Below are 24,521 nucleotides of genomic sequence, written 5' to 3'. Positions count from 1 at the left end.
ATAAAAGAGTATTTTTCTTTAATTTTTAAAAATGTTTATTTATTGATTTTAGCAAGAGAGGAACAGGGAGAGAGAGACAGACAGGAACATCGATCTGTTCCTGTATGTGCCCTGACCAGGGATTGAACTGGCAACCTCTGTACTTCGGGATGATGCTCCAACCAACTGAGCTACCTGGCCAGAACTTTTTTTAAAATTTATTTACTGATTTTAGAGAGAGAGGAAGGGAAAGAGAAAGAGAGAGAGAGAGAGGTAAATTTGTTGGTCCACTTATTTATGCATTCATTGGTTAATTCTTGTATGTGCCCTGATTGAACCCACAACCTTGGCATATCAGGACAATGATCCAACCTACTGAGTTATCCCACCAGGGTAGGACTCTCTTTAAAATGTAAGGCAACTATGTCAACTATTGTCCTCAGCTTGAGTCTTTGGCCAAAAAGCCAAGACCAAAGAAAAAGCCCCTTTCAATGTCCTGTTTCACCATGATTGGGTTAGACAAGTTCAGGTTTACTCTCAGGAGCCAGGGCAGGGACAGGCCATTGCCCTTGAACAGAATTCATGTTAGCAAGAAAGAAGACAGACACGCTGTTGGGTGGCACTCAACAGGGTTTACAGCAAACCTGTATGACTAGGTGGAGCCAGCCAAGTGAACAATGGGGGAAAGGAGTGCTCCTGACAAGGGGAACAGCCAAGGCAAAGACCTGAGAGGAGGAATGAGCTGAGCTTGACATGTTCTAGGCACAGCAGCAACGTCTGTGTGGGTGGCCATGGTGGGTGAAGGGCTGAGTAGCATGTGATCACTTCAGGAGGGAGGCAGGGGCCGGATCACAGGAATCTATAGACCATGTTGAGGGAGTTTGGATTTGGTCCCGAGTGTCATAGACAGTCGTTGGGTGGTTTGAAGCAGAAAGGGGACATGATCTGATTTATGTTTTTACAAGATCTCTCTGGCTGCCTTGTGAATTCAAAATATAGGTTAGCAAGAGAGGACGTAGGAGACTAGTTAGTCCTGGTGAGATGTGATGGAGACTCTCTGAAGGCAGTGGAGACAGAGTGGAGCTTAATGACTTGGGATTTGCTTTGGAGATACTTGGGTGAACACTGTACACTGTAGCAACACAGGAATCTTCTAGGTTCCCTGACCAGCTTATGCGGTTCTTTTAGCCTGGAATGCCATCTTTGCTTCCTAAAGACACTTACTCACCTTCCAGGCCCAGCTGACACATCATCTTCTTTGTCCAACCTCCACAGCCCCACCCTCCCTGCAGAAATGCCCACTCCCTCCTTTGCTCCCACAGCTCTTTATAAGCACCTCCCTGTGCGCTGAGCACGTGGTGCTGTAGTCATTTGTTTACTTGTCTGTCTCTTTCCCTGGATTATGAGCTTCAAGGAACTCACTGTCTCCTTTCCCAGACCACAGGGCGACACGTGTGAAACTGCTAAAACACATCAGGAGGTACATGCTTAAGGGCTAAATTAGGGGCAGAGATTGTAGTGCTGTAGGTGTCAGAGCATGGGCAATATCAAGGTGTCTCTGACCTCTCTGCTGACTGGTCTGAGAACCAGTGCCTGTTTCCAGTATTTTTCTCTTCCTCTCTCTGCCTCCTCAGCACCTAGGGTAAGCACGGATCCAACCTGGAAATGGGAACACACACACTCATGTACACACACAAAGTCAATCACTGACCATGGCTTTTCCATTTCCAGCCGTCTATCCAAGCCCTTCTAGAGATGGGCACACAGTTGAACTCTGTAAATGCTGTTGAATAGCCTGACCTGTGGTGGCGCAGTGGATAAAGCGTCAACCTGGAAATGCTGAGGTTGCCGGTTCGAAACCCTGGGCTTGCCTGGTCAAGGCACATATGGGAGTTGATGCTTCCAGCTCCTCCCCCCTTCTCTCTCTCTGTTTCTCTCTCTCCCTCTCTCTCTCCTCTCTAAAAATGAATAAATAAAATTAAAAAAAAAAAAAAAAAGAAGCAGCTACTACAAGTTGATGCTTCCTGCCCCCCCATTCCTCGCTTTCTCTCTCCTCTCTCTAAAATCAATAAATAAAATCTTAAATTTAAAAAAAAAAAAAAAAAAAAAAAATGCTGTTGAATAAGTGAATGAGTGAGTGGCCTGGAAGGCCTATCAGAGTCAGTATAAATGAGGACAAGAGCAGTTATGGTGGTAGTTCTAGAAGGAAGTTGGGTGTGTGTGTGGGGGGGTGCTCTGGTAAACCTGGTAGACAAACCAGCTTCCTCACTCTACCTCACTGCCTCCTGGGCTCTCCTGACAGGCTTTGGGGCCGTGGGCTGGGGGACCTCCCCTCATATCCGTTGTGCCAGCCTCCTGCTAGTACTCAAGATGCTGGGCAAAGAAGGCAGACTCTTTTTGTTAGGATACGCCTTGGCCGCCATCTATGAGGGTGAGTGTGCCCCTGTGTACCAGTTAGTGCTACTGAAGCAGTGACCTTGGGTGGGATGCCCAAAGAGGGGCAGACGAGGTGAAGGAGAAAGGGCGGGAATCTAATCCCAGCTGCTCTTAACTTGCTGTGTGTCCCTGAGAGAGTTCCTCCCCATCTCTGGGCTTCTCTAGTTTACACAGGTGAAATCAGGGGTTGAATAAAATGACCTCTCACAGGCTTCTAGGCCCCATCATAGATATAGAAGGTGGTCACTGCATGTAGAGCAGGAGTTAGGATGGGTTTAAGAAAGTTACTTAGCCCTAGAGGGAGATGACTCATCGGGGCATCTTCTCCCCAGGACCTGTGACCAACCTGCGGTACAACCTTAATGAGGTGGTAGCATCGTTGGGCTGCACTGTGGAACTGCAGATCAACAACAGCCGCGCAGCCTGGCGCGTCTCCACAGCCCCTCTGCGTGCAGTGTTCAAGGACCTGATGGTCAGGACCCTCCATGGGCAGGGCCCAGGGGTCCCTATTCCCAGGGGGCCTAGATGATGTGAGCTGGGAGCTGGGACCCTGGATTTACAATTTCCCAGTAGGGGTACTGCTAGCATTTTTTTTTTTTCAGGACTGTCCTTAAACATTGCAAGATGTGTCCTGGTCCCTGAGCACTAAATGCCAGGAGAACTCCTGTCCCCAGTCATTGGGCCATGCCCCTTCTCCTACATTTCAAAACATCTAAGTGGGAGGTTCTTTGGACAGCTGAACTAGAATGTCAGGAAATTGGGGGCCTCGGCCTTGAGGAATTAGAAGATTTAAAGACCAGGGGCTTAGAGCCCAGCCTGGGGTTTTGGGAGGATTGGAGAGTTGAGCTGGGGCGATAGGGGACTGAGGGACTTGGGAGTTGGGGACATTAAGATGGCATAGGGGGACCCTGGCTGGTTGGCTCAGTGGATAGAGCATTGGCCCAGCATGTAGACAGCCCAGATTTGATCCCCAGTCAGGGCACACATGAGAAGAGACCATCTGCTTCTCTTCCCCTCCCTCTCCCCATTCTCTCGCTCTTCCCCTCTTGCAGCCAATGGCTCGATTGGTTCAAGCGTCAGTCCCCAGGTGCTGAGGATAGCTTGGTTGGTCCAAGCATCAGCCCCAGATGGGGGTTGCCGGGTAGATCCAGGTCAGGTGCATGTGGGAGTCTGTTTCTCTATCTCCCCTCCTCTCCCTTAAAAAAAAAGATGGCATAGTGATCTGAAAGATGGATGATGTGGGGTGAAGTCCGAGGACCTGGGGAGTCCTTCCCTGACTAGCAAGGATCTGGGATGGGAGGCCTGAGGACCTAGGAGCCTAGGCAGTGAGCAGAGCAACTGGGAAGAGAAGAGGGCTCCCAGGAACTATGAGCAGTAGAGAATTTGAGGTGAGAAGCTGTTTCAGGCTCTAGGCTCCTATAGGCCTAAAGTAAGAGTCCAAACCGTGGCTAATGCGGGGAGAGACAATTGGGCAGAAAAAGCTCTAAGCTCCCATCCCTGACCCTTTTCCATCCTCCCCTTTTATCCCCCAGGGCAGCAAAGAATCCCTGAGAGTCAAGACTAAAAACATCTCCAACTCCTTCAAAGACCTGGATGCCCAGGTGAATAGTGAGACTGACTACACCCCTGAGAATGCCACGAGTCCCGAAGAGGCAGCCCAAGGTGCGGGGACCCACCAAGCCATGGCGTCCAGACACCACCTCTCCACACAGAAGATGTATGAGCTGAAGACCAAACTGCGTTGCTCCAGTGAGTGGGGTCCCCAGGAGAGCAGGGTGTGCAGCTCAGGGGCCAGGGCTCCAGGTCAGGGCGTGGGGACCTCAGACAGCCGTTGCTCCTCCCCACAGATGTGGTGAACCAAGCCATACTCAGCTGCCGCCGCTGGTTTGACAAAAAACATGAACAATGCATGCAACGCATCTCGGTCCCACTCCTCAACCACCTGCTCTGCCTGCCCATGAAGTTCAAGTTCTTCTGTGGCATTACCAAGGGTCAGCAGAGGCAGGAGAGTGGGCGCACCAGGACGAGGGGGTTGAGCCCTTGGGGGTGCACTGGGTAGGTGTGGGACAGGAAGCAATCAGGTGGGGAGGCTTTAGGCTCTGAGGACACAACATCCTCAGAGCCAGCCCTTCTGCTAAGTGGCTTTGTACCGTAAGTAGGGTGAGTTATAGCCAAGCTCTGAAGTGTGTCTTTTCACCTGAAATGGGCATAATAATACTGCTTACCCCATCGAGGATTTTTGAGGATTTAATGAGATAACACATGTGAAGAAGGTAACAGAGCTGGCACATGGAGATGTCTATGAGTATTGACTATCTTTATTCATATTTGGGATGGTTATAGACAGGTGAAAAATGGGAGGGGGAATCAGGCCTTCTTCCTGGGAAAAAGAATTCAAGGAAAGCAGAAAGAGGATAGGCCAGGGTGGTAGAAAGTCATGGGCAGAAAAGCAAAACACAGGATGAAGAGGGTCACCAGAAGGGAAGCCTGGAGGCTGGCACAGGGAGGCAGCCCCTGACCTGGTCCTACTGCCTGCCAGCAATGGAAGTTTGGTGCCGCAGTCGCATCCCAGTGGAAGGCAACTTTGGGCAGACTTACGACTCCGTTAACCAGTCTATTCAGAGTCTGGATGGGGAATTTTCAGCCACTATTGACTTCAAGGTAGGAAGCAGGGGCAGGTTGGAAGGGGCGGGGTTGATAGGGAGTGGGAGGAGGGCACAGGGAACAGGGACTGAGGAAGGGAAAGTGAGGGGCACAGAAAAAGGTGACTGGGTGAGTGTGTGTGTGGGGGAACTAGGAGGGACATAGCATGGGTGTTGGTGTTGAGTGAGGGGGAGGGAGGAACAGTGCTGAGCCTGTGATATGCATGAGCCTGACTTGGGGATGGAAGGGTCATCCAGGTGTGAGATGGTGTCAGCTTATATAGGTGCAGGGGAGCAAGACTGTGTCAAGGAGGGTATCAAATAGAAGGAAGCAGCAGCTCTCACAGGTCCTGCGACCAGCCAAGGGACATGACATGAGTGGGGTACCAGGGAGAGATGCCTGAGAGAGGCTGGGTCTGGACACATGAGGCTGCAGCCGGTTGGGCCTGTACCTCTGCCGAGCAGGAAGAGAAGCAGGCCGGGCTACTGGGACACAAAACCAGCTGGGAACATGTGAGCGCTGGGTTGCGGGACTACGTGAGATGCCAGGAGGCCAGGCTGGAGTGGGCCTTGGAGCTGCTGCACGTACTGCTTTCCTGTACCTTCCTGATCGTCCTCCACGCGTAAGTCCTGATCCCCTGCTCCAGAAACCCCTTCTTGAGCTCCGGATAGGAGTCCTGACCTGAGGGAGGCTGTAAGAATGGACCATCAGAACCCACCTCCAATTTAATGTAAATGTTCATGGCCTGCCTGATCAGTGGTGGCTCAGTGGATAGAGCATCAACCTGGGACACTGAGGTCTCAGGTTCAAAACCCAAGGTCACCAGTTTGAGCACGGGCTTAAGCACAGGCTCGCCCTCTTGAGCACAGGATTACTGGCTTGAGCATGGAATCATCAACATGACCCCATGGTTACTGGCTTGAGCCCAAAGGTTGCTGGCTGGAGCCCAAGGTCTCTGGTTTGAGCAAAGGGGTCACTGGTTCAGCCTGAGCTACCCAGTCAAGGCATGTATGAGCAGCAATCAGTGAACAACTAAAGTAATGCAACTACAAGTTGATGCTTCTCATCTCTCTCCCTTTCTCTCTCTCTCTCTCTCTCTCTCTCTCTCTCTTTCTCTGTGTCCCTTTCTCTCACATGCTCATGGGCCTTTAACTTCGCCTTTTATAAATCTCAGTTCATTGTTTACACAAAGTTAAAGGAAATGTGGGCATTTTGTCAGAAGAAATGTTACCCATGTTCCTACCACCTTAAAAGGATGGCCATCTTCATTCATCTACTTCCTTCTAGCCTTTATCCCAATGCTGACTTTTTTACTTTTCGCTTTGACTTTTGATTTTTTTTCTTGCCCTTCATATTCCCCTTGGCTCTGACTTTGTGCCATTTTTATCGTCCAATTCTGGTTTCATTTTCTCCCGCCTGCTGCGTTGGCAGCTACTTTCCGTCCATTTGGACCAAAGTCCTCAGCCCCACCTAGCCTGGTGTCCAGCTTGGCTGCCCTGGGCCTTGCTCTCTGTCCCCTGCTGACCTCTGGACCCTGTTCCCTGTCTCCACCCTCAAATGCCTGAGGTGGGCAGAGGCTAGGCAGGCACAGCCCCAGGGGCTCCTGCTTTGTTTGTCCCTGTCCCTATTTGTAGGGCCTAGAGTAACTGTCAGTGAGGATGTGTGTGCTTTTGGGAGGACAAAGATGAATAAGACATACTCTTGCCCTCAAGAAGCTCATGGTTGAGAGCAGTCAAGAGAGGTACCTGCCCCGGACCTGTGGTGGTGCAGTGGATAAAGCGTCGACCTGGAATGCTGAGGTTGCCGGTTTGAAACCCTGCACTTGCCTGGCCAAGGCATATATAGGAGTTGATGCTTCCTGCTCCTCCCTTCTCTCTCTCTCTCTCCTCTCTCTCTAAAAATGAATAAATAAAATATAAAGAGAGAGAGAGGCATCCCCAAAACGGAGATGACACCAGAACTGTGGGACAGGTGTGGGACTGAGGAAGGGCCCCTGCAAGAGCCATAAATGGGCTTGAAAAGGCTGAAGATGAGGAGCCATGGTCTAGGAGAGAAAGGGTGTTCTCCTGAGCAAGGATCATGGCATTTGTAAGATGTGGACGGTGGAGGACTAGGCTGAAGGGGACAGGGCCAGAACAGTCTGGGAAGCCCTGGGGGCAGTTTCAGGATGGAGTGGGGCTAACTGGAGACAGTAGGTCAAAGGTTAGGGAGCCTGGCTGGATTGGGAAAGGTGTAGCAGTTCTCAGTGCTAGCTTGGGCAGGGAAGGAAGGAGGCAGAGAGTCTAAAAGGTCCTTCCAGGTTTTCAATGAGGTCACTCACCGAAAGGGCAGCAATGGTGAGAGGGCAGGGCCCAGGTTCCTGAGCCCTTTGCAGGTCTCTCCACTAGGGGGCGCTCACAATCTTTCTTTGCATTTATAGTTATTTCTACCTTAAAGGAAAAGACGTATGGATTTTTACAAGGTCCCAAAACCAATAGCATTGGAAGCTATATTCCACAATGTACAGAGATTATTTAATGTAATTTTATAGTTTCAAACACCTTTCAACAGTTAACATATTTTCCTTAGGAAACTGAAGCATTATGTGGGACCTTGGTACACACACAGAAGCGAATGACACATGCATTTGTATGCACACACACAGAAGAGAATGACACATGCATGTGCACGCACACACAAAGAAAGCACTGCTGGACTCCAGGATGTGTCAGAGGGGAAGGGAAATGGTGGTTGAAGGGACCTCCCAGGAGATGTTTTGCAGGCTCAGCTGAGAGGCAGGGAGAGACTCAAGAGGAGAGAATGTGGGAATCATAATGGATCAGGTAACTCCTGCAACCTTGAAGGATTCCTCCCATCTCTGTGCCCTTGCTCCTGCTGTTTCCTCTGCTTGATATTTATCCTACAAGATCCACGCCTGGGAAACCTCCCCCTACTTCCCCAGCACACAGAGGCACTTACGGGTCCCTCTCTCTCAGACAGCTGAGCCGCCACCAGGTCTCTTCCTCACCTCCGTTGTTTCACCAGCTGTGTAGATGTCTTTCACTAGACCATGGGTTGATGGAAGGCAGGGCAGTCTTCTTCACCTAGGATGTAGATGATGCTCAGTGCATACTGGCCGGTCGGTTGAATGACTATACCTTAAGGAAGCCCAGGATTGGGGGTGGCTGCAGAGAACTAGAAAAATATAAAGACAGTCTCATCCACAGGTCCTTCTCCTACATGGACAGCTACAATGGGGACATACGCTTTGACAATATCTACATCAGCACCTACTTTTGTCAGATTGATGAACGCAGGAAGAAGCTGGTGAGTGGGCCGAGCCTTACCCAAGGGTGCCCTGCTGTGTGCTCTGTGTGGCTTCAAGCTCCAGGAAGGCAGAGGGGGTAGGGGAGAGGGCCCTTGCTGTTCCTTACTGTGTGGACATTTTTCCCAGGGTAAACGGACTTTGTTGCCCCTCCGCAAAGCTGAGAAGAGAACTGTCATCTTCCCCTATGACCCCACTATCCAGGCCTCAGAAATGAGAAATGTGGTAAGGATGGTAGGGGAGGCAACTATAGCCACAAATCTGAGGGTGGGGGGCAAAGTATCAGAGACTGCTCCATGCAGAGGCAGGTTGTGCTGCCCTACTCCATCCCTCCTGCTCCTGGGCAGGTGAAGGAGCTGACGGAGACACTGCCTGTTCTGCTGCTGCTGGTGGTACTGTGTGTCCTGGACTGGGCTCTCTACTCCATCTTCGACACCATCCGCCACAACTCCTTCCTGCAGTACTCCTTCCACAGTGAGCCCACACACCCAGGGACAACCCCCTGGAGGACTCCCACCCCCTGCAGCCAACCCACTCCAATTCTTCCATTTTTGTCACCTCCTTCTGGGTCTCAGCCCCTCCCTGTCCTTCTCTGGGTCAAATCTCAGTTCTGAAACCTGACAGCTGTTACTAGGTGCCTCAGTTTCCAACCCCCTTTATACCTACAATTGAAAGGGGTTAGTATTGAGTGAAAGGATGGAATATACAGTTGGGAAGTATTTCTATGCCTGGACCTCTCCCCATACCCTTAGCTCAACTCTTTCCTGACATACCCGCTACCCCAACCCTCCATCCTATGGCCCCCAATCTTTGCCTCAGGCAGTCATAAATTGGAGGTGAAAGTTGGGGGAGACTCCATGCTTGCCAGGCTTCTTCGGAAAACCATTGGGGCCCTGAACACCTCCTCGGAGACAGTGGTGGAATCAAACAACATGCGTGAGTGATGCTGAGATTTTGGATCAGAGGAATTGAGGGTTTAGGGGCAAGGCTCTTTCCAAGGCCAAGAGTTGGAGGACTGAGCCTTGGGTATGGTGAGACAGGGATCAGCCTGCTTGGGTCAGGAAATCAGAGCAGGAAATATCAGGTCCAACTTGAAGAGTTGGAGGATGACAGGCTTGGGTTGGAGGAGTCTGAGGACTGGGGCCTTAGGGCCACAGGGTCCCAGGTCCTCTGGAGCAGCACTGTCCAACAGAACTCTCTGCTATGATGAAAGTTTTCTACATCTATGCTGTATTGAACGAATAGCCACTGGGCCTAGTCGCTACAGTGTTTTTTTGTTTGTTTGTTTGTTTGTTTTTCTGAAGCTGGAAACAGGGAGAGACAGTCAGACAGACTCCCGCATGCGCCCGACCGGGATCCACCCGGCACGCCCACCATGGGGCAACGCTCTGCCCACCAGGGGGCGATGCTCTGCCCATCCTGGGCATCACCATGTTGCGACCATCCTGGGTGTCGCCATGTTGCGACCAGAGCCACTCCAGCGCCTGGGGCAGAGGCCACAGAGCCATCCCCAGCGCCCGGCCATCTTTGCTCCAATGGAGCCCCGGCTGCGGGAGGGGAAGAGAGAGACAGAGAGGAAGGCATGGCGGAGGGGTGGAGAAGCAAATGGGCACTTCCCCTATGTGCCCTGGCCGGGAATCGAACCCGGGTCCTCCGCACACTAGGCCGACGCTCTACCGCTGAGCCAACCGGCCAGGGCAGTCGCTACAGTTTTAATGGCAAGATCTTCAGAGGGAAAGGGATGCAGGAGTATAGCAGGGAATAAGAGACCTAACTTGCACCCTCACTGGGGTATATAGAATTCAACCAGGGCTGCCTCAGCTGGTCCTGGCCAGACCCTTGACAAGCCCTCTGTCGCCCCCAGCCTGTCTGCCTCAGCCTGTGTGCCTGAATGCCAGAGCCTATTTGAGGACTGGACTACCTACTGGTCTACTAGTGTGTCTCTGCCTGCTCCAGGCTTTCAGCTACCGTCTCCGGAGGGTTGTTGCAGCCTTCTACTTCCCCAAGGTGTGCCCTCCCCTGACCCTCCAACCCTACAAGACCAGCTCATATACACCATCCCTTCATGGAACTCCCCACAGGATGCTTTCCCTCTCAGCACTGTCACTATTACTTACTCCCCTCTCCCTGGCCCCAGCGAGAGAAGAAGCGGATCCTGTTCTTTTACAATGAGCTCCTGAGGAAAAGAGCAGCCTTCACCCAACTTAGGAGGGCAGCCATCCTGAGGCGGGCACAAGAGCAGAGAGCTCCAGTAAGTTCAGGCCTGTGCCCCTCTGGCTCCTGGCTGGGTCTGAGAACTGTGAGGGAAGGGCACCTCCCTTCAGTCCACCAGCCTCTACCAGGGTCCCAGGCCTACTGAAGCTCAGTGAGTTATGATATGATTCACACCAAGGGTACTGGTCATCCAGCTCCTGGAGGTCAGGGCTGTGTTAATTTCTCTACCCCAGAAATCCGCCCAGCCTGAGATACTCAATAGATCATCAGGAAGCAGGAAGAAAAGGGGAGTCAGATTTGTTATGGTTTGGTTGAAGGAAAGCACAAGGGGTACATTAGAAACAAGGAACCCAAAGAAAAGCCACAGGTTCTAGAGAGGGCTGCAACCCAGAAGCTCAGTGCAATTCACAGGAGGGTGGTGAGGCAAATGGGCTGGAAGTCTGGGAGGCCTCATGAAGGGGTACGTGTTATATGGAAATGTTATGGAGTTGGAAGAACCAGGTTCCAGTCCATACTCCCTCATAAAGCTGTGTGACTGACCTCGGCTAGAGTCCTCACTGGACCTGTCTTTCCTTCTGAAGAATGGGGAGGTTAGACAGATCTATAAGTCTTGTTCACTAGATGTTAGTAATAGAGTGATGGTCAGTGTAGAGCCCTGGAGGCAGAGGGCCTGGGTTTAAATTCTGGCTCCTTCCCTTATTACTATTACAACTGTACAAACTTGAGCACTTATTTAAATGCTGTGCCTTGGTTTTTCCCTTCTGTAAAAGGGAGTTAAAACTCCATTTGGTTGTTGTAAGGATTAAATGAGTTTCGCTCTCATCAGGCACATAGCAAGTTCTATACAGATGTTAGTTGTCATTTTGTGACCATAGGCAAGTGACCACCTCTCCAACCATCAGTTTTCTCATCTGAAAAAGAGATGATGATGATAACAGTATCTGCCAATATATGGTTATTGTTTGAATTGAGTTTGCTTACAGTTTCCTAGTACTGGGCCCAACATTAGTTTTTTTAAATGAGTGGTAACCATTCTTATTTAATCAGCTCTAACCAACCTCATAAAAGTGAGACTGTTTGCTTAACTTTTTCCTCCAGTGCCCAGATCTCCCATTCCCTATGACATGCAATAGGAACTGAGTGGATATCTGGAAAAAAAGATCACACTGTGATTCCATGACCCAGTCCTGAAGTAAACTGGATTTGATGAGCAGATGGAAATGTGAAGGGCATTTATTCTAAACCGGGGGAACACAATGTGCAAAGACTCAGAATCCAAAGAGAATGCCAAGTGCCAGAGCTAGTCTAAAGAGACACTGACACAGCCTGACCAGGCAGTGGCACAGTGGATAGAACCTGGGACACTGAGGACTCAGGTTCAAAACCCCAAGGGTGCCAGCTTGAACGTGGGTCTTAGGCTTGAGTGTGGAATCATAGACATGACCCCATGGTCACTGGCTTGAACCCAAGGTCGTTGGCTTGAGCAAGGGGTCACTGGCTCAGCTGGAACCCCCAGTTCAAGGCACATATGAGAAAACAATCAATGAACAACTAAAGTGCCACAACTAGAAGTTAATGTTTCTCATCTCTCTCCCTTCCTGTCTGTCCCTGTCTGTCTGTCTCTTTCTCTTCGCTAAAGAAAGAGAGAGAGAGAGAGAGAGAGAGAGACTGGCACAGAGGATGTTCAGGGAAGGGTAAGTTGGAGCAGAGGCTAGAAAGGGACCAGATTGTAGAAGACTATGAAAGCTAAGGTCAGGAGTTATGCCTTTATCTGGCAGGCTGTAGGGCTCCTGGAGTTTTTTGAGCAAAGAGTGACCTGATAAGATGGCCAGTGGAGGTGTGTGTGTGTGGGGGGGGGGCGCTGGATGGGGAGAAGAGGAGCATAATGCACCACCAGGCTTGTGATTTGGAATCAGGGTAACTGGGTCCAGCCAGGTTTAACTGTTTACTGTGTGTCTTTGGGAAAGTCACTGAACCTTTGTGAGATTCATGTTTCTCATCTGTAAAGTGGGAAACACAATTGTGATAGTCTTATCTGCCTTACTCACTTCTCAGCCCCACCCTAAGAACCAAATAAGATGATTTATAGGAAAGTGCAAATGATAGTTATTGCTGTTACTAGCTAGCTAGGGGAGCGCAGGCTGCATTCTCCCACTCTCCATTATGAAGTCGTGGAGTACGGGAAGGAAGCTCTTTAGGCCCCACATCTATACCACCCTTGCTCTTCAGAGGTCTTATTTGCCCAATCCAGCTTCCTCCAACATGTGGGCATTGTTATGCCTTGAGACTTCAGACAGGAAGCGCTGTCCAGTTCCCCTCGCGCTCCTTTCCCCCCCTCGCTCCTCAATTAGTTCTAAACCTTCCTCGCCGCCCAACAGCGCCACCACTTGGTGGACATCCTGTACCGCCGCTGCCCACTCCTGCGCTACTGGCTGCGCCGGCGCTGCGTGGTATGCCAGGCACCGGAGACGCCCGATTCCTACGTGTGCCTGACTCCGGACTGCGAGGCCGTGTACTGCATGTCGTGCTGGGACGACATGCGTCAGCGGTGCCCGGTCTGCACATCCCAAGAGGAACTCTCCTCCTCCGCCTACAGCGACAGCAATGATGACACTGTCTACGCGGAGTAAAGGGGCGTCCTGCTCGCCCTCCCACCTCACTCCTTCCTATTCAATAAAATGCCATGTACACTCCCGCTGCCCGCGCTTCGCAGGGGTCTGTTACAGGGCCAGGGGTGTGGGGGTGATCCGGGAGCTGCCTGGCGGGCAGTGGGGAGAACTGGCCCGCCTGATCGTTGCAGGGCCGGACTAGGAGTGGGAGGGCAGCAAAGCTACTAGGAAGAGGCCCGAACCTGCGGCTGGGTGGAGACGCGACGCCCATCGGATCCCATCGGATCGGGCCTCAGCCTCTACCCCGCACTGTAGTAGGAAAGCGACTGTACGGAGAAGAGCCCGCAGAGCGGAAGTCCAGGGCTGGGCGCCGGCTTCATCGGAATCCGGCGCGCGGTGGGGGCGGGGCTTCTCCCGGGGCGGAGCCGAGGAGGGGCGGGCCTGGCTGGAGACCCCGTGAGAGGAGACCCGGCGGGAGCTGGCGGCTGCACGGTGGGGGCGGGGCTTCTCCCGGGGAGGAGCCGAGGAGGGGCGGGCCTGGCTGGAGACCCCGTGAGAGGGGACCCGGCGGGACCTGGCGGCTGCACTGCACAGCTGGGCGCGCGAGGCAGACCCAGCCGTACTTGCCGCTCGGCGCGCGGCCCAGCACCTGCTCCCCTCCGCAGGCCTGGGGAGCCGCTGTCATGCGGCTGACACTGCTGTGGGTCCTGGGGTTCCTGGGCGCCGGCAGCCCTCTGCCTTTCCGGCAGCTTCCAGATACAGGTGAGTGTCAGGCCAGGGGAGGACTGGAAAGAGGCTCAGGGAAGTCGGGAGGCACTGGTGTTCCGGGGTCGGAAGGAGACCCTGAGAGATCCCAACTAGAACGCGGCCAACCCTGGTCTGCCGAGGGCCTGACGAATGGGCGATGGGGTGGAGAGAAAAGGAGGGCTCTCCTCGGCACGGTCCCCACGGACTCTTCCAGGCTCCGGTACCCGGCAACCAGGGGCCTGGCGCAGCGTCCTGCCTCTCAAGCTCGTGGGAGAGGGTCGCTGCTCCCCAAGACTGAAGTCTCACTCCTTTGGGGCCTAGCTGACCGCTTCACCCGGTGCCAAGGTGCCGAGTGGACACTCATAGGGTTTGGCAAAGAGAATTTTCTCCCGCACCTCCTCCTAGGCTTGAGCATCCAGATACCCCTAACTCTGGTGCTGATGCCACCAGAAACCTGGCTGAGTTGAAGGGGCTCTGGAGGAGCCAAGAGGGGAGAATTGGCCAGGGAAGAGGCTGGGATACCAACTCCTCCTTGGAACTTTCACTTCCCGCTGCTGTCTTGGGCTAGGGGCCGAGAAGGCGGCGAGGGTGGAGTGTCCGGAGGAGAGAGGGCCATTGTGTGTGGGGGAGTGAGGGGACACAGGGAGGAAGTGGAGGCTGTTGAGAGCAGAGCGGGTGTGCCTGACTGGGCATGAGGGGTGTTTAGGGAGGGGGGTGTTTGCACTGCTCACCCAGAAATGGGCGTTCCCAGCATCTCCAATGTGAGAAAAGGGGAGGGTGAGTGGACACCCAGCCACAGGGCTTCCCTCAGTCCTCAGAAAGGGCGTTGGGGGGAGGCAGGGAGAAGGAAAGGGTCCCTATGACAACCTGGGATTGGGCAACCGGGAGGAACCACAGGCTGAGCTAGCTGCACTTCTTTCTGTGGGGATTTGTGGATGTGATGGTGGGATGAAAGCACACTATTGGAGAGAAGCCCCCTTATCCCCTAGTATTCTCCTTAAAGTCCCAGCATGCAATGCAGGAGTCTTGCAGACAGAGAAGGGCCTTGATGTGCTGGGAACCAGGGGGGTCAGGGCGCACCTGCTGGTGCTGAGTCTCTCAGCACTCTCTTGGGGTATTCTGAGGATGCTGCAGGTGGCACCGAGGAGAAGCAAGCAATTCCAGAGAGGGCCATGAGTGGGACTTTGGAGCCCAAGATCCTTCAGAACAACCTCACACTTAGTCTAGCAGAGATGCTTCAGGTGAGCCTCCCTCTCCCCTCAAATAAAGAAGTACACCCCTTGCCCTAGCTGGATGGCTTAGTTGTTTAAAGCATCATTTTGAAGCACAGAGGTTGTTGATTTGACCCCAGTCAGGACACATACAGGAACAGATGTATGTTCATCTCTCTCTCTCTCTCTCTCTCTCTCTCTCTCTCTCCCCTCTTTCCTCTTTTGCTAAAATCAATAAGTTAAAAAAAATTTTTAATTAAAAAAAAATACACTCCCACCACCATGCCACCCCACCTATTCAAGTGCTTCAAGACAAAACTTGGCTGAAAAGTAGGTGAATGGACCTCAACTGTGGCATGGCCACCCCAGATCTGGCTGCCTCTCCCATTGCACACAAGCAACTGGCTTCATCTCTCTCTGTCTCCCCTCTGCACACATCTCTCTGCCTCCGGGACACCAAACCCATCTGTGGCCACTAGGGAATTCGGAAATCAAACTTGCCTTTCTGGTTCTGTTTGTTGGTTTTCTCAGTGGGGACACTTAGAGAGTCAGGACCTCACCAAACACCCTTCTTCTTACCCCCAATTCTGAAGCTGAGTCAGAGGAAGGGCTGGGGCCTGCACTGGGTCCTCCATGATCCTTCCTCTCTGGACAGGAAGCCGAGAAGGGGTGGCTCAAGATACCTTTCTTGACCTCCCGACACAACCCCCCAGAACAATGCCCCAGGCCAGGCCAGGCTTTCCTGGCCCCTCCCTTGGGACACCCCTGCCCCCCCCCATCAGTGATCTTATCATTGGTGCTCTCCTAAGGGCCTGACATTTTCTGGTTAGGGAGAATAGGAATTTCGGACAGGGCCAGGGAGGTGACCTGCTCTCTGGTACCCACAGACCAACCTGCCTGAGACTTTTTGGATCAAATTGGAATTGGATGGTGAGAGTCATATCCTGGAGCTGCTACAGAATAGGTAATGGTAGTGGTAATAATAATGATAACATGGCTAACAACTTATATAGCATGTACTATGTGTTAAGTATTATGTGCTTGAATTCATTTAATCCTTATAACAATCCTATAAGTAGATGCAGTTATGTATTATTATTGTCTTCATTTTCTATGTAAAACAGTCAAGGCACAAAGAGGATAAATAACTTGCCCAAGGTCACACAGCTAGTGTGTAGTGAAAACCAGGTTGGAACCCAGGTAGCCCGGCAGAGTCTGTGGCCCAACCACTCTACTCTGCTGTCTCAGCGGAAAGCAGGAAGGTTGGGGTGTCACCTGGTACCCAGCTACCCCTCTACCACCTTCAGGCCTCAGGCTGGCACTGCACCACCCTGGCAGACATGATACTGCCCCTCCTTTGTCTTCACTCCACAGAGAGCTAGTCCCAGGCCACCCAACCCTGGTGTGGTACCAACCTGATGGCACCCGGGTCGTCAGTGAGGGACACACACTAGTGAGTTGGGCCCCTTTGCACCCTGTTTCTGGCCTGAATGAAGGAGGGAGGGGGCAACTGGAGGGTGTCATTCCTGGAAGGTGTGAAAGGATGCTGCATAAGGCAGGTCTCCTGGGCTGAAACCCTTGCGAGCTGGCACTATGTTTCTGTGCTATAGGAGAACTGCTGCTACCAGGGAGGAGTGCAGGGCCATGTAGACTCCTGGGCCTCCATCTGCACCTGCTCTGGGCTCAGGTACAAGGAGTGGGGGGAGCCCAAAAAGGTGGAGAATGTGGCAGGACATGATTTAAAAAGTCTGACTTCCTGCATCTTTCCCTAGGGGCTTGGTGATTCTGTCCCCAGAGAAAAGCTATACCCTGGAGCTGAGGCCTGGGGATCTTCCGGGTCCTCCCATTATCTCCCAGATCCAAGACCTCCTCCTACCAGGTCACACTTGTGCCCTGAGGTGGCATGAGTCAGTGCCCACTCAGGCTCCACCAGAGCGCCCCCTGGGACAGCGACACATTCGCCGGGTAAGGGGGAATGGCAGGAGGGCTGGCCTGGGGATGCTCAGAGCTATTTGTGCACAGTAGCAACAGTCCTGCTAATGAAGAGATTTCCATGTGCCAGTACTTTATGAACATTATCTCCCTTACTCTTCCCAACAACCCTGGGAGGTGGGCGATATTGATAGCTCTATTTTAGTAGGAGTGGTTAAGTGACTTGCCCAAGGCCATTCCACTAATAAATGGCATATCCAGGATTTAGATTAGACATAGGTACTAGACTCAGATACCTCATGTCTATGTTTCCATATGCAGAGAGCTCACTTGTATATAGAAAATACATAGTTACCAATTATAAACCAATAAAAACTGAGTTTCCTAATTTATAAAATAGGGATAATAAAACTACTTACCTTATGGGGTTGCTATGAAGATTAAGTGACTCAATATATATGTAAAGTGCTTAGAACTGTGCCTGGCATATGGTAAGTATTTGATGGTGTTGGCTATTATTATTATTATTTTTAATTTGGAAAAAGTACTGACTTTGGAGCCAGAAAAGCGGGGCTCTACTCCTAGCTTCCTAACCTACTTCTTGGCCACCTTGGGCAAGTACCTGGCCTCTTAGGCTCTTAGCAGTTCATCTGTAAAAGAGGCTTTTCACTCTCCTCTGTTTGACCACACCAGGTGGGAGTGGACACCTGGTCAGCCCTACATGGCAGTCGGCAGTGGGCAGCCAGTGTTCCTGATGTTCCTTCTTCTTGTCCACAGTGGAGACGGGACGTGGTGACAGAGACCAAGATTATTGAGCTAGTGATTGTAGCTGATCATTCAGAGGTGAGCTTGCTGGCTCCTGCATGTCCTGCCCTGACCCCCTCTTACCTTGCCACCTTTCATGGTCCCATCTCTTAACCCACAGGTCCAGAGGTATCCAGACTTCCAGCACCTGCTGAACCGCACACTGGAAGTGGCCCTCCTTCTGGACACAGTGAGTGTTGGGCTGGGTGGCATCCTTACAGCCCCCTAACTATGAGAATCCCTCTCCTAAGCCCCATTTCTGTTTCAGTTCTTCAGGCCCCTGAATGTGCGTGTGGCGCTAGTAGGCCTGGAGGCTTGGACCCAACAAGACCTGATAGAGATAAGCCAAGACCCGAGTGTCACCCTACACAGCTTCCTCCACTGGCGCCAGACCAACTTACTGCCTCGTTTGCCCCACGACAGTGCCCAACTGGTGATGTAAGACCCTCAGGCTCAGTCAGTGGAGCCAGCTCTGCCCTGCTCTGGCCAATTTCACAGCCCAGCTCCCTACCAGAGGCCCTGAAGTTCTGGTCCCCTGGCTTTTGGCCTTGACCTTTGACCCCTCAATTCCACAGAGGTACTTCATTCTCTGGGCCCATGGTGGGCATGGCCATTCAGAACTCCATCTGTTCTCCTGACTTCTCAGGAGGTGTGAACATGGTGAGCTATTTCCAGGTCTTTTCCCCATTCCCAATTAAGTTTATCTCAACAGTGGTACAATTTATTCACTGAAACCCCCTACAAAGTTACCCAAACCCAAGTTGTGCGTATATAGAACAGGGATGCATCATGTGGCCTCTGTTGTCAAGGCACCCTCACTGATGTCCAGCTCATCAGTGCACAGTCTTCACGGAGGAGGTCTTCCATTATGGGGCAGGGTGGGGATGGGGCAGCTGAGAACAAAGAGCAGAGGTGATCTCCCAGGGCCAAACAGGGAGGAAAGGGGAACAGAGCTGAGCTAGAAGCCAGGCTCCCTGCCACCCAGGCCTAGAGTCTCCTCCTACTTTAGAAGCAACTAAGGAGGGAGGCAGTACGTACTGAGTGCCTAAGAGGTCAGGTGAGGAGAGAACAGGAGCAGTTAGGCTGGTACTGGACCTGGGATATCCCTTCTGCACAGGACCACTCCACAAGCATCCTGGGAGTTGCCTCCTCAATAGCCCATGAGTTGGGCCATAGCCTGGGCCTGGACCATGACTCACCTGGGAACAGTTGCCCCTGTCCAGGCCCAGCCCCAGCTAAGAGCTGCATCATGGAGGCCTCCACAGAGTGAGTAACTGCAGGATGTAGAGAGAGAATGGGCAAGGGGCAGGGAGTAGTCTTCAGCCCCAACCTTTCTTACCACCCTTCCCAGCTTTCTGCCAGGGCTGAACTTCAGCAACTGCAGTCGACAGGCCCTGGAGAAGGCCCTCCTAGATGGGATGGGCAGCTGCCTCTTTGAACAGCTGCCCCGCCTGCCCTCCATGGCTACTGTCTGTGGAAATAAGATTGTGGAGCTGAGCAATCAGTACGACTGTGGCTTCCCAGATGTGAGCCCCTCACCCAAAGCCTTGCCCCACTCCTGGTGCCCTCACTCTGGCTGAAGGGCTCTCTTCAAGCCTTCTGAGCCCCTCTCTAGTTCTGAAGGCTCCTCTCATCCCTCTCCCATCTCCCTGTATGCAGGGACAGCACATGCATTGTTGTATTCTAGCTTTCACTTGCTGTGGGCGTCTTTTGGGTTCAGGCTCTGGGAGGAGGGGTTGGAGGTAGGCTCTCAGGCCAGCCTGCTCTGATGCTCATCCCCTCTGCCCTGACCCACAGGACTGCACTGATCCCTGCTGTGATTACTTCACCTGCCAGCTAAGGCCAGGGGCACAGTGTGCATCTGATGGACCCTGTTGTCAAAATTGTCAGGTGGGCACAGATTAGACTAGCCTCCTAGAGCTCACCTTCCAGGAGCTAGAGTGGAAAGGGTCATTCTGACCCCGGGGCCTGGCTGGATTTGCCTAGCACCCACAGTGATGCTCACTCACCCTCCACAGCTGCGTCCAGCTGGCTGGCTGTGCCGTCCAACGAGAGGTGACTGTGACCTGCCCGAGTTCTGCTCAGGAGACAGTTCCCAGTGCCCTCCCGATGTCAGTCTGGGGGATGGTGAACCATGTGCTGGTGGACAGGCTGTGTGCATGCAAGGGCGTTGTGCTTCCTATGCCCAACAGTGCCAGGCTCTATGGGGACCTGAAGCCCAGCCTGCCACACCACTTTGCCTCCTCACTGCCAATACTCGGGGGGATGCCTTTGGGAGCTGTGGGCGCAGCCCTACTGGTAGTTACATGTCCTGTGAGCCTAGGTAAGTGAGAAAATGGCTCCTCCCCTGGATTTGTGGAAATCTTGGCCCCATTCCCACTGACCCTGTGCCTCCTCCCTATCCCAGAGATGCCATTTGCGGGCAGCTCCAGTGCCAGGGGGGCATGGCCCAGCCTCTACTGGGCTCAGCCCGGGGCCTGCACTGGGAGACACTAGAAGCCAATGGGACCCAGCTGAATTGCAGCTGGGTATACCTGGACCTGGGCAACGATGTGGCCCAGCCCCTCCTGACTCTACCTGGCACAGCCTGTGGCCCTGGCCTGGTGAGCAGCCTGGGTGAGCAAGACCAGGTTGGGGGGGCGGGTATCTGGGCCATGGTGAGCAGTGCCCAGGACTCACCGTCCACCAGTATGAAAGGCACAGACTCTCAGGGGAATTCAGATTCTTGTGATTGAGCAAAACCCTGTCATCCTGTGAGCCTTGGTTTTCCCATCTGTAAAAGCAGGGTGCAGGGTGTGGTCTCAGCCATGTTGGCCTCCAGTGCTAATAAGCTCTGTAAGAATATGATTTTTGCTCTTCGTCCCCACTGGCAGGTGTGCATCAACCATCGATGCCAGCCTGTGGGTCTCCTGGGAGCACAGGAATGTCGAAGCAAATGCCATGGGCATGGGGTGAGTTGGTATCGGGAGGGTAGAGAGAAGCAAGGAACCTCTAGGGGGAAAAAGGATAATGACCTTTGGAAACAGACACACCTGGTTACAATCCCTGCTTTACCATGGCCTCGCTCAATGACCTGAGGAGGTTATTAACCTCTCTGAGCTCAGTGTCCTCATCTGTCCAATGGGCATAATAATAGTACCTGCTTCCTGAGTTACAGGAGATGAGTATGAAAGCTCCTAGCCCGCTGTCCAGCATATAGAACACACTCACAGTGGTTGTTCGATCTAATTTCCTCAGCATGAATAGACTCCCTAGAGCAGTGCTCCCCAACCCCTGGGCCGCGGACCGGTACCGGTCCATGGGCCATTTGGTACCGGTCCACAGAGAAAGAATAAGTAACTTAGATTATTTCCGTTTTATTTATATTTAAGTCTGAACGATGTTTTATTATTTTTTTAATGACCATATTCCCTTTGTTACATCTGTCTAAGACTCACTCTTGACGCTTGTCTTGGTCACGTAATACATTTATCCGTCCCACCCTAAAGGCTGGTCTGTGAAAATATTTTCTGACATTAAACCAGTCCTTGGCCCAAAAACGGTTGGGGACCACTGCCCTAGAGCACTGGTCCTCTGCACACCTTCACCCCCAGCACAACTGCCAGTGTGGATATCTGAGATCTTATAAAGCTGGGGACAGGAAAACAGCCCGAGAGCACACAGCCCCTCATTGTTCAACCTGTACCTCCTAGGTCTGCGACAGCAATAGGCACTGTCACTGTGAGGAGGGCTGGGCACCCCCTGACTGCAGCGCCCGGATCAGCGGTAGCATGACCTGGGGACAGGGGCAGCTGGGAGGGCAAAATGGCTTATCATTTACCCCAGTCTTTTTCCTACCCCTTCACTGCTGGTTCCCTGACTCTCTCTGACCCCTGGTCCCCTCACTCTCCTTGAGCACTTGACTTCACTCCCTGCCCCCTGCCCCTTCCTGGGTATGAAGTTCTCAGCGCTGCCCACCTTCAAACCTGCCTCCACCATGCAGCCTCCAGTTCCCTGACCACAGGGCTGCCCCTCAGCCTCCTGTTGTTGCTGATCCTGGTACTGCTTGGTGCCAGCTACTGGCACCGTGCCCGCCTGCACCAGCGACTTTGCCAGATCAAGGGACACAGCTGCCAATATAGGTACCAGCCTCCCTGTCTTGAGGACATAGCCTAGAGCCCTGTCCCCACTGCCTTTGCAGCCCCTGCCACCTGGCTCTGACCTCAAGCCCCTTGGGACACACCCCACACACCTCCTTTCCCTCCATGTGCCCTGGAACTCTTCACCTCACATGTAGACCCACAGACCTGAGTGGGTAAGCTGGGATGCTAGGTCACTTCCCCCCAGGAGCTGCTGTACTGGGGAGGTGGGACCCTCAGGCTGATCAGCTTCCCCTCCCTACCAGATTGGGCCTAAGCCCTATACACATTTCTCTCCAAGAGGTTGCAAAGGGTTAACTCTACTCAAGGGTGGCTTAAAGGTGGAGAACAGAGTCTGAGGCTTCACCCTCTCCCTCCTTGACTTCCTCCATGCTCAGGGCAGCCCAGCCTGGTCCCCCAGAATGCCCAGGACCCCCACAGAGAGCTGTGCTGATGCCAGCTACTAAGGTGAGTCCTGGGTGCCAGAGGAGAGAGGGCCCCATCTTGGTTGGACATCCAGCTTGATCCCTGGGGTGGGGGTATCTAAGGCTCTAGACTCAGAGAAAGACTCACATTGCCCAAGAGTCAAAGGAATCAGGGCCAGTCCCCACTTCTCCCCATTGCAGTCTGAGAAACAAAAGCCTGGAGTAGGGAGGGGCAGTCACCTAGAGAAGAGTCTCCTGAGTTCTTTGAGCTGGCCAAGTTGGTGGCTTTGAGAAGCAGCCGACCTCTGCTTCCAGCAGTGGCCCCTGGAAGGAAAAGGAGGGTGGGACCCAGGATGACCTTCAGTGTGCAAAGGATCTGTTGAGTTCACCATGTTTAGAGGGCTGGTGAGTGCCCCTGCCCTGAGCCCTCTGGATCTGATTATAGTAGTATGTGTGTGGAGGTGGTCTCCACGCCCACTCCACCACTTGTCACCCCTTCTGCATGCAACTGAATAACAGTGTGCACATGGCCCCTGGGGTCTTGCCTGCCCCTCCCTAGGCACTAACCCCTCTCTGCCCACACCTGTCTCTGCTCCTTCCCCCTACCCCACTCTGTGCCTGTCTACTTCTCCTGCTCTCTCAGCAGCCCAGTGCTCTTGGCTTACCGGCTCCCCCTTCCAGGCCACTGCCTCCTGACCCTGTGTCCAAGAGACTCCAGGTAAATCTGAGCCAGGCCCTGCCCTCGCCCAGGGCAGGTGGGAGGCATGGTACCCAACTGCATTTCTCATCCCTGTTCCTTGCCAGTGGTGCTCTTCATTAGGGGACCAGGGTGCCCATCAGCCTTCAGACACTCTGAGCCCCAGAAGCAGCAAAGGGTGAGCCTCCTGCCTTGGTTTCTACCACCATCTGGTGGTCATTGGCGGGGCTGCAGTGGGCCAGGAACAGCACGGTGACCCATACATACCTTCTTCTCCTGGACATCTGCTGGCATGCACCCAAGCCCTATGTGCATGTCCCCATTCTCCTGCCCTCTGGCTGGTTTTGCATGTTGACTTGAGCCCTTTGGGAGAACCTCAGCATGCCCACTGCCCCTCACTGTGCTCTCACAGCCACTGCCCCTCTCTCTGTTCAGGCTGAGCTGGCTGGCCGACCCAATCCCCCCACCCGCCCTCTGCCCGCTGACCCGGTGGTGAGGCACCAGAAGGTAACAGTGAGGGGAGAAAAGGTCACAGCCTCTTCCACCACCCAGGGCTGTGATGGTGGTGATTCTGATGAGATGCCCCCTCTGTGCTCGATGGTACATACCCCAGTGGCATTTCTAAAGGTGACAGGTTTGCTTGGAAACAAAGGTGATCTCTGGTGCTCCCCCCCCCAGCTGGCGTTCTCCAGCACCAATACATTGGGGGGTGGTCAAAATGACACACCCTCCCAAGTCGGCATTCTGCCTTCTGTCTCTCTCAGTCTCAGGGGCCTGCCAAGCCCCCACCACCGAGGAAGCCACTGCCTGCTGACCCCCAGGGTCGGTACCCTTCAAGTGACCTGCCTGTTCCAGGAACTGGAATCCCTCCCCTAGTGGTACCCTCCAGGTGAGCAAGGAGGGGAAGCTGTGGGTGGGTGTGGAGTCTAGGAAAATAGGACCTCTGAACCTTTTTCTCTTCTGGCTCCCCAGGCCTGCACCACCTCCCCCAGCAGTGTCCTCCCTCTACCTCTGACCTCTGCTGAAGTTTCTCCTGCCTTCAGCCCAACTTAGGAGTTCAAGAACCATGGGCCAATCCCCTGAAGTATCCCCAAACACACATCCCAAGGTGATGGAAGGGGCCAGACCCTGGACACCGCAGAGTAGGCGTCTTAAAGCGCTTGAGCTCTCGTGAGCACACCCTGGGGATGCACTCATACAATTGCAGCTGGGGGTTAGGGAGAACTGGGAGATGGACCTGCGTGAGGGAGGAGCGCATAGCCTGCCTCTGCTAGTTGTAATAAATGGAAGATTTTGTGAGCGTTATCTCGGCGTTTGTCAACTCGGGGAAGGCCGGACCACCCTGGCTGCCCTTCGTCTGGCCACCAGGAGACGCTGCCGCCTCAGATGAAGACAGGAAAGG

The 24,521-nt window shown here is 53.1% G+C and overlaps 2 protein-coding genes across 16 annotated transcripts; both read left to right on the top strand.

Annotated features, from left to right (window-relative positions):
* Positions 1-1,376: 1,376 nt before the first annotated feature.
* Positions 1,377-13,264, top strand: DCST1 (DC-STAMP domain containing 1). Of its 6 annotated transcripts, none has more exons than XM_066261951.1 (14): positions 1,377-1,459; positions 2,282-2,410; positions 2,748-2,887; positions 3,948-4,164; positions 4,263-4,406; positions 4,955-5,076; positions 5,523-5,680; positions 8,286-8,364; positions 8,492-8,587; positions 8,710-8,836; positions 9,182-9,298; positions 10,227-10,369; positions 10,500-10,613; positions 12,955-13,264. In XM_066261951.1, the coding sequence occupies exons 2-14, from the start codon at positions 2,350-2,352 to the stop codon at positions 13,204-13,206; spliced, it is 1,770 nt and encodes a 589-aa protein (XP_066118048.1). In that variant the 5' UTR covers positions 1,377-1,459; positions 2,282-2,349; the 3' UTR covers positions 13,207-13,264. The 6 variants fall into 6 exon arrangements, with proteins under 6 accessions (XP_066118048.1, XP_066118047.1, XP_066118046.1 ...); XM_066261950.1 differs by having other exon boundaries at positions 8,265-8,364; positions 8,716-8,836; XM_066261949.1 differs by having other exon boundaries at positions 8,265-8,364.
* A 431-nt stretch (positions 13,265-13,695) lies between these two features.
* ADAM15 (ADAM metallopeptidase domain 15) lies at positions 13,696-24,424 on the top strand. Of its 10 annotated transcripts, none has more exons than XM_066261945.1 (23): positions 13,696-13,947; positions 15,057-15,173; positions 16,031-16,107; positions 16,518-16,596; positions 16,754-16,830; positions 16,916-17,108; positions 17,853-17,918; positions 18,001-18,069; positions 18,148-18,317; positions 18,455-18,539; positions 18,997-19,145; positions 19,231-19,405; positions 19,677-19,769; positions 19,898-20,202; positions 20,287-20,482; positions 20,753-20,830; positions 21,572-21,644; positions 21,862-22,000; positions 22,396-22,465; positions 23,066-23,140; positions 23,555-23,626; positions 23,884-24,008; positions 24,092-24,424. In XM_066261945.1, exons 2-23 carry the CDS (start codon positions 15,105-15,107, stop codon positions 24,132-24,134), a joined length of 2,478 nt encoding a protein of 825 aa, XP_066118042.1. In that variant the 5' UTR covers positions 13,696-13,947; positions 15,057-15,104; the 3' UTR covers positions 24,135-24,424. The 10 variants fall into 10 exon arrangements, with proteins under 10 accessions (XP_066118042.1, XP_066118041.1, XP_066118040.1 ...); XM_066261944.1 differs by lacking the exon at positions 24,092-24,424 and adding an exon at positions 23,227-23,297 and having other exon boundaries at positions 15,067-15,173; positions 23,069-23,140; positions 23,884-24,009; XM_066261943.1 differs by lacking the exon at positions 24,092-24,424 and adding an exon at positions 23,227-23,297 and having other exon boundaries at positions 15,067-15,173; positions 23,884-24,009.
* The last annotated feature ends 97 nt before the right edge of the window (positions 24,425-24,521 follow it).

Source organism: Saccopteryx bilineata, chromosome 2 (genome assembly GCF_036850765.1).
Source record: "Saccopteryx bilineata isolate mSacBil1 chromosome 2, mSacBil1_pri_phased_curated, whole genome shotgun sequence".
NCBI lineage: Eukaryota > Metazoa > Chordata > Mammalia > Chiroptera > Emballonuridae > Saccopteryx > Saccopteryx bilineata.
Note: the sequence above shows the minus strand (reverse complement) of the source record. Positions and strands in the feature narration are given on the sequence as shown.

Coding starts and splice junctions, on each gene's coding strand:
- DCST1 (XM_066261949.1), top strand. CDS start 2,350: ATGCTGGGCAAAGAAGGCAGACTCTTTTTGTTAGGATACGCCTTGGCC. Junction 5,077..5,522: donor CAGCCACTATTGACTTCAAG/GTAGGAAGCAGG, acceptor TCTGCCGAGCAG/GAAGAGAAGCAGGCCGGGCT. Junction 9,299..10,226: donor GGTGGAATCAAACAACATGC/GTGAGTGATGCT, acceptor TGTCGCCCCCAG/CCTGTCTGCCTCAGCCTGTG.
- ADAM15 (XM_066261938.1), top strand. CDS start 13,869: ATGCGGCTGACACTGCTGTGGGTCCTGGGGTTCCTGGGCGCCGGCAGC. Junction 20,483..20,752: donor CAGCCTGTGGCCCTGGCCTG/GTGAGCAGCCTG, acceptor CCCCACTGGCAG/GTGTGCATCAACCATCGATG. Junction 21,645..21,861: donor CTGCAGCGCCCGGATCAGCG/GTAGCATGACCT, acceptor TCCACCATGCAG/CCTCCAGTTCCCTGACCACA.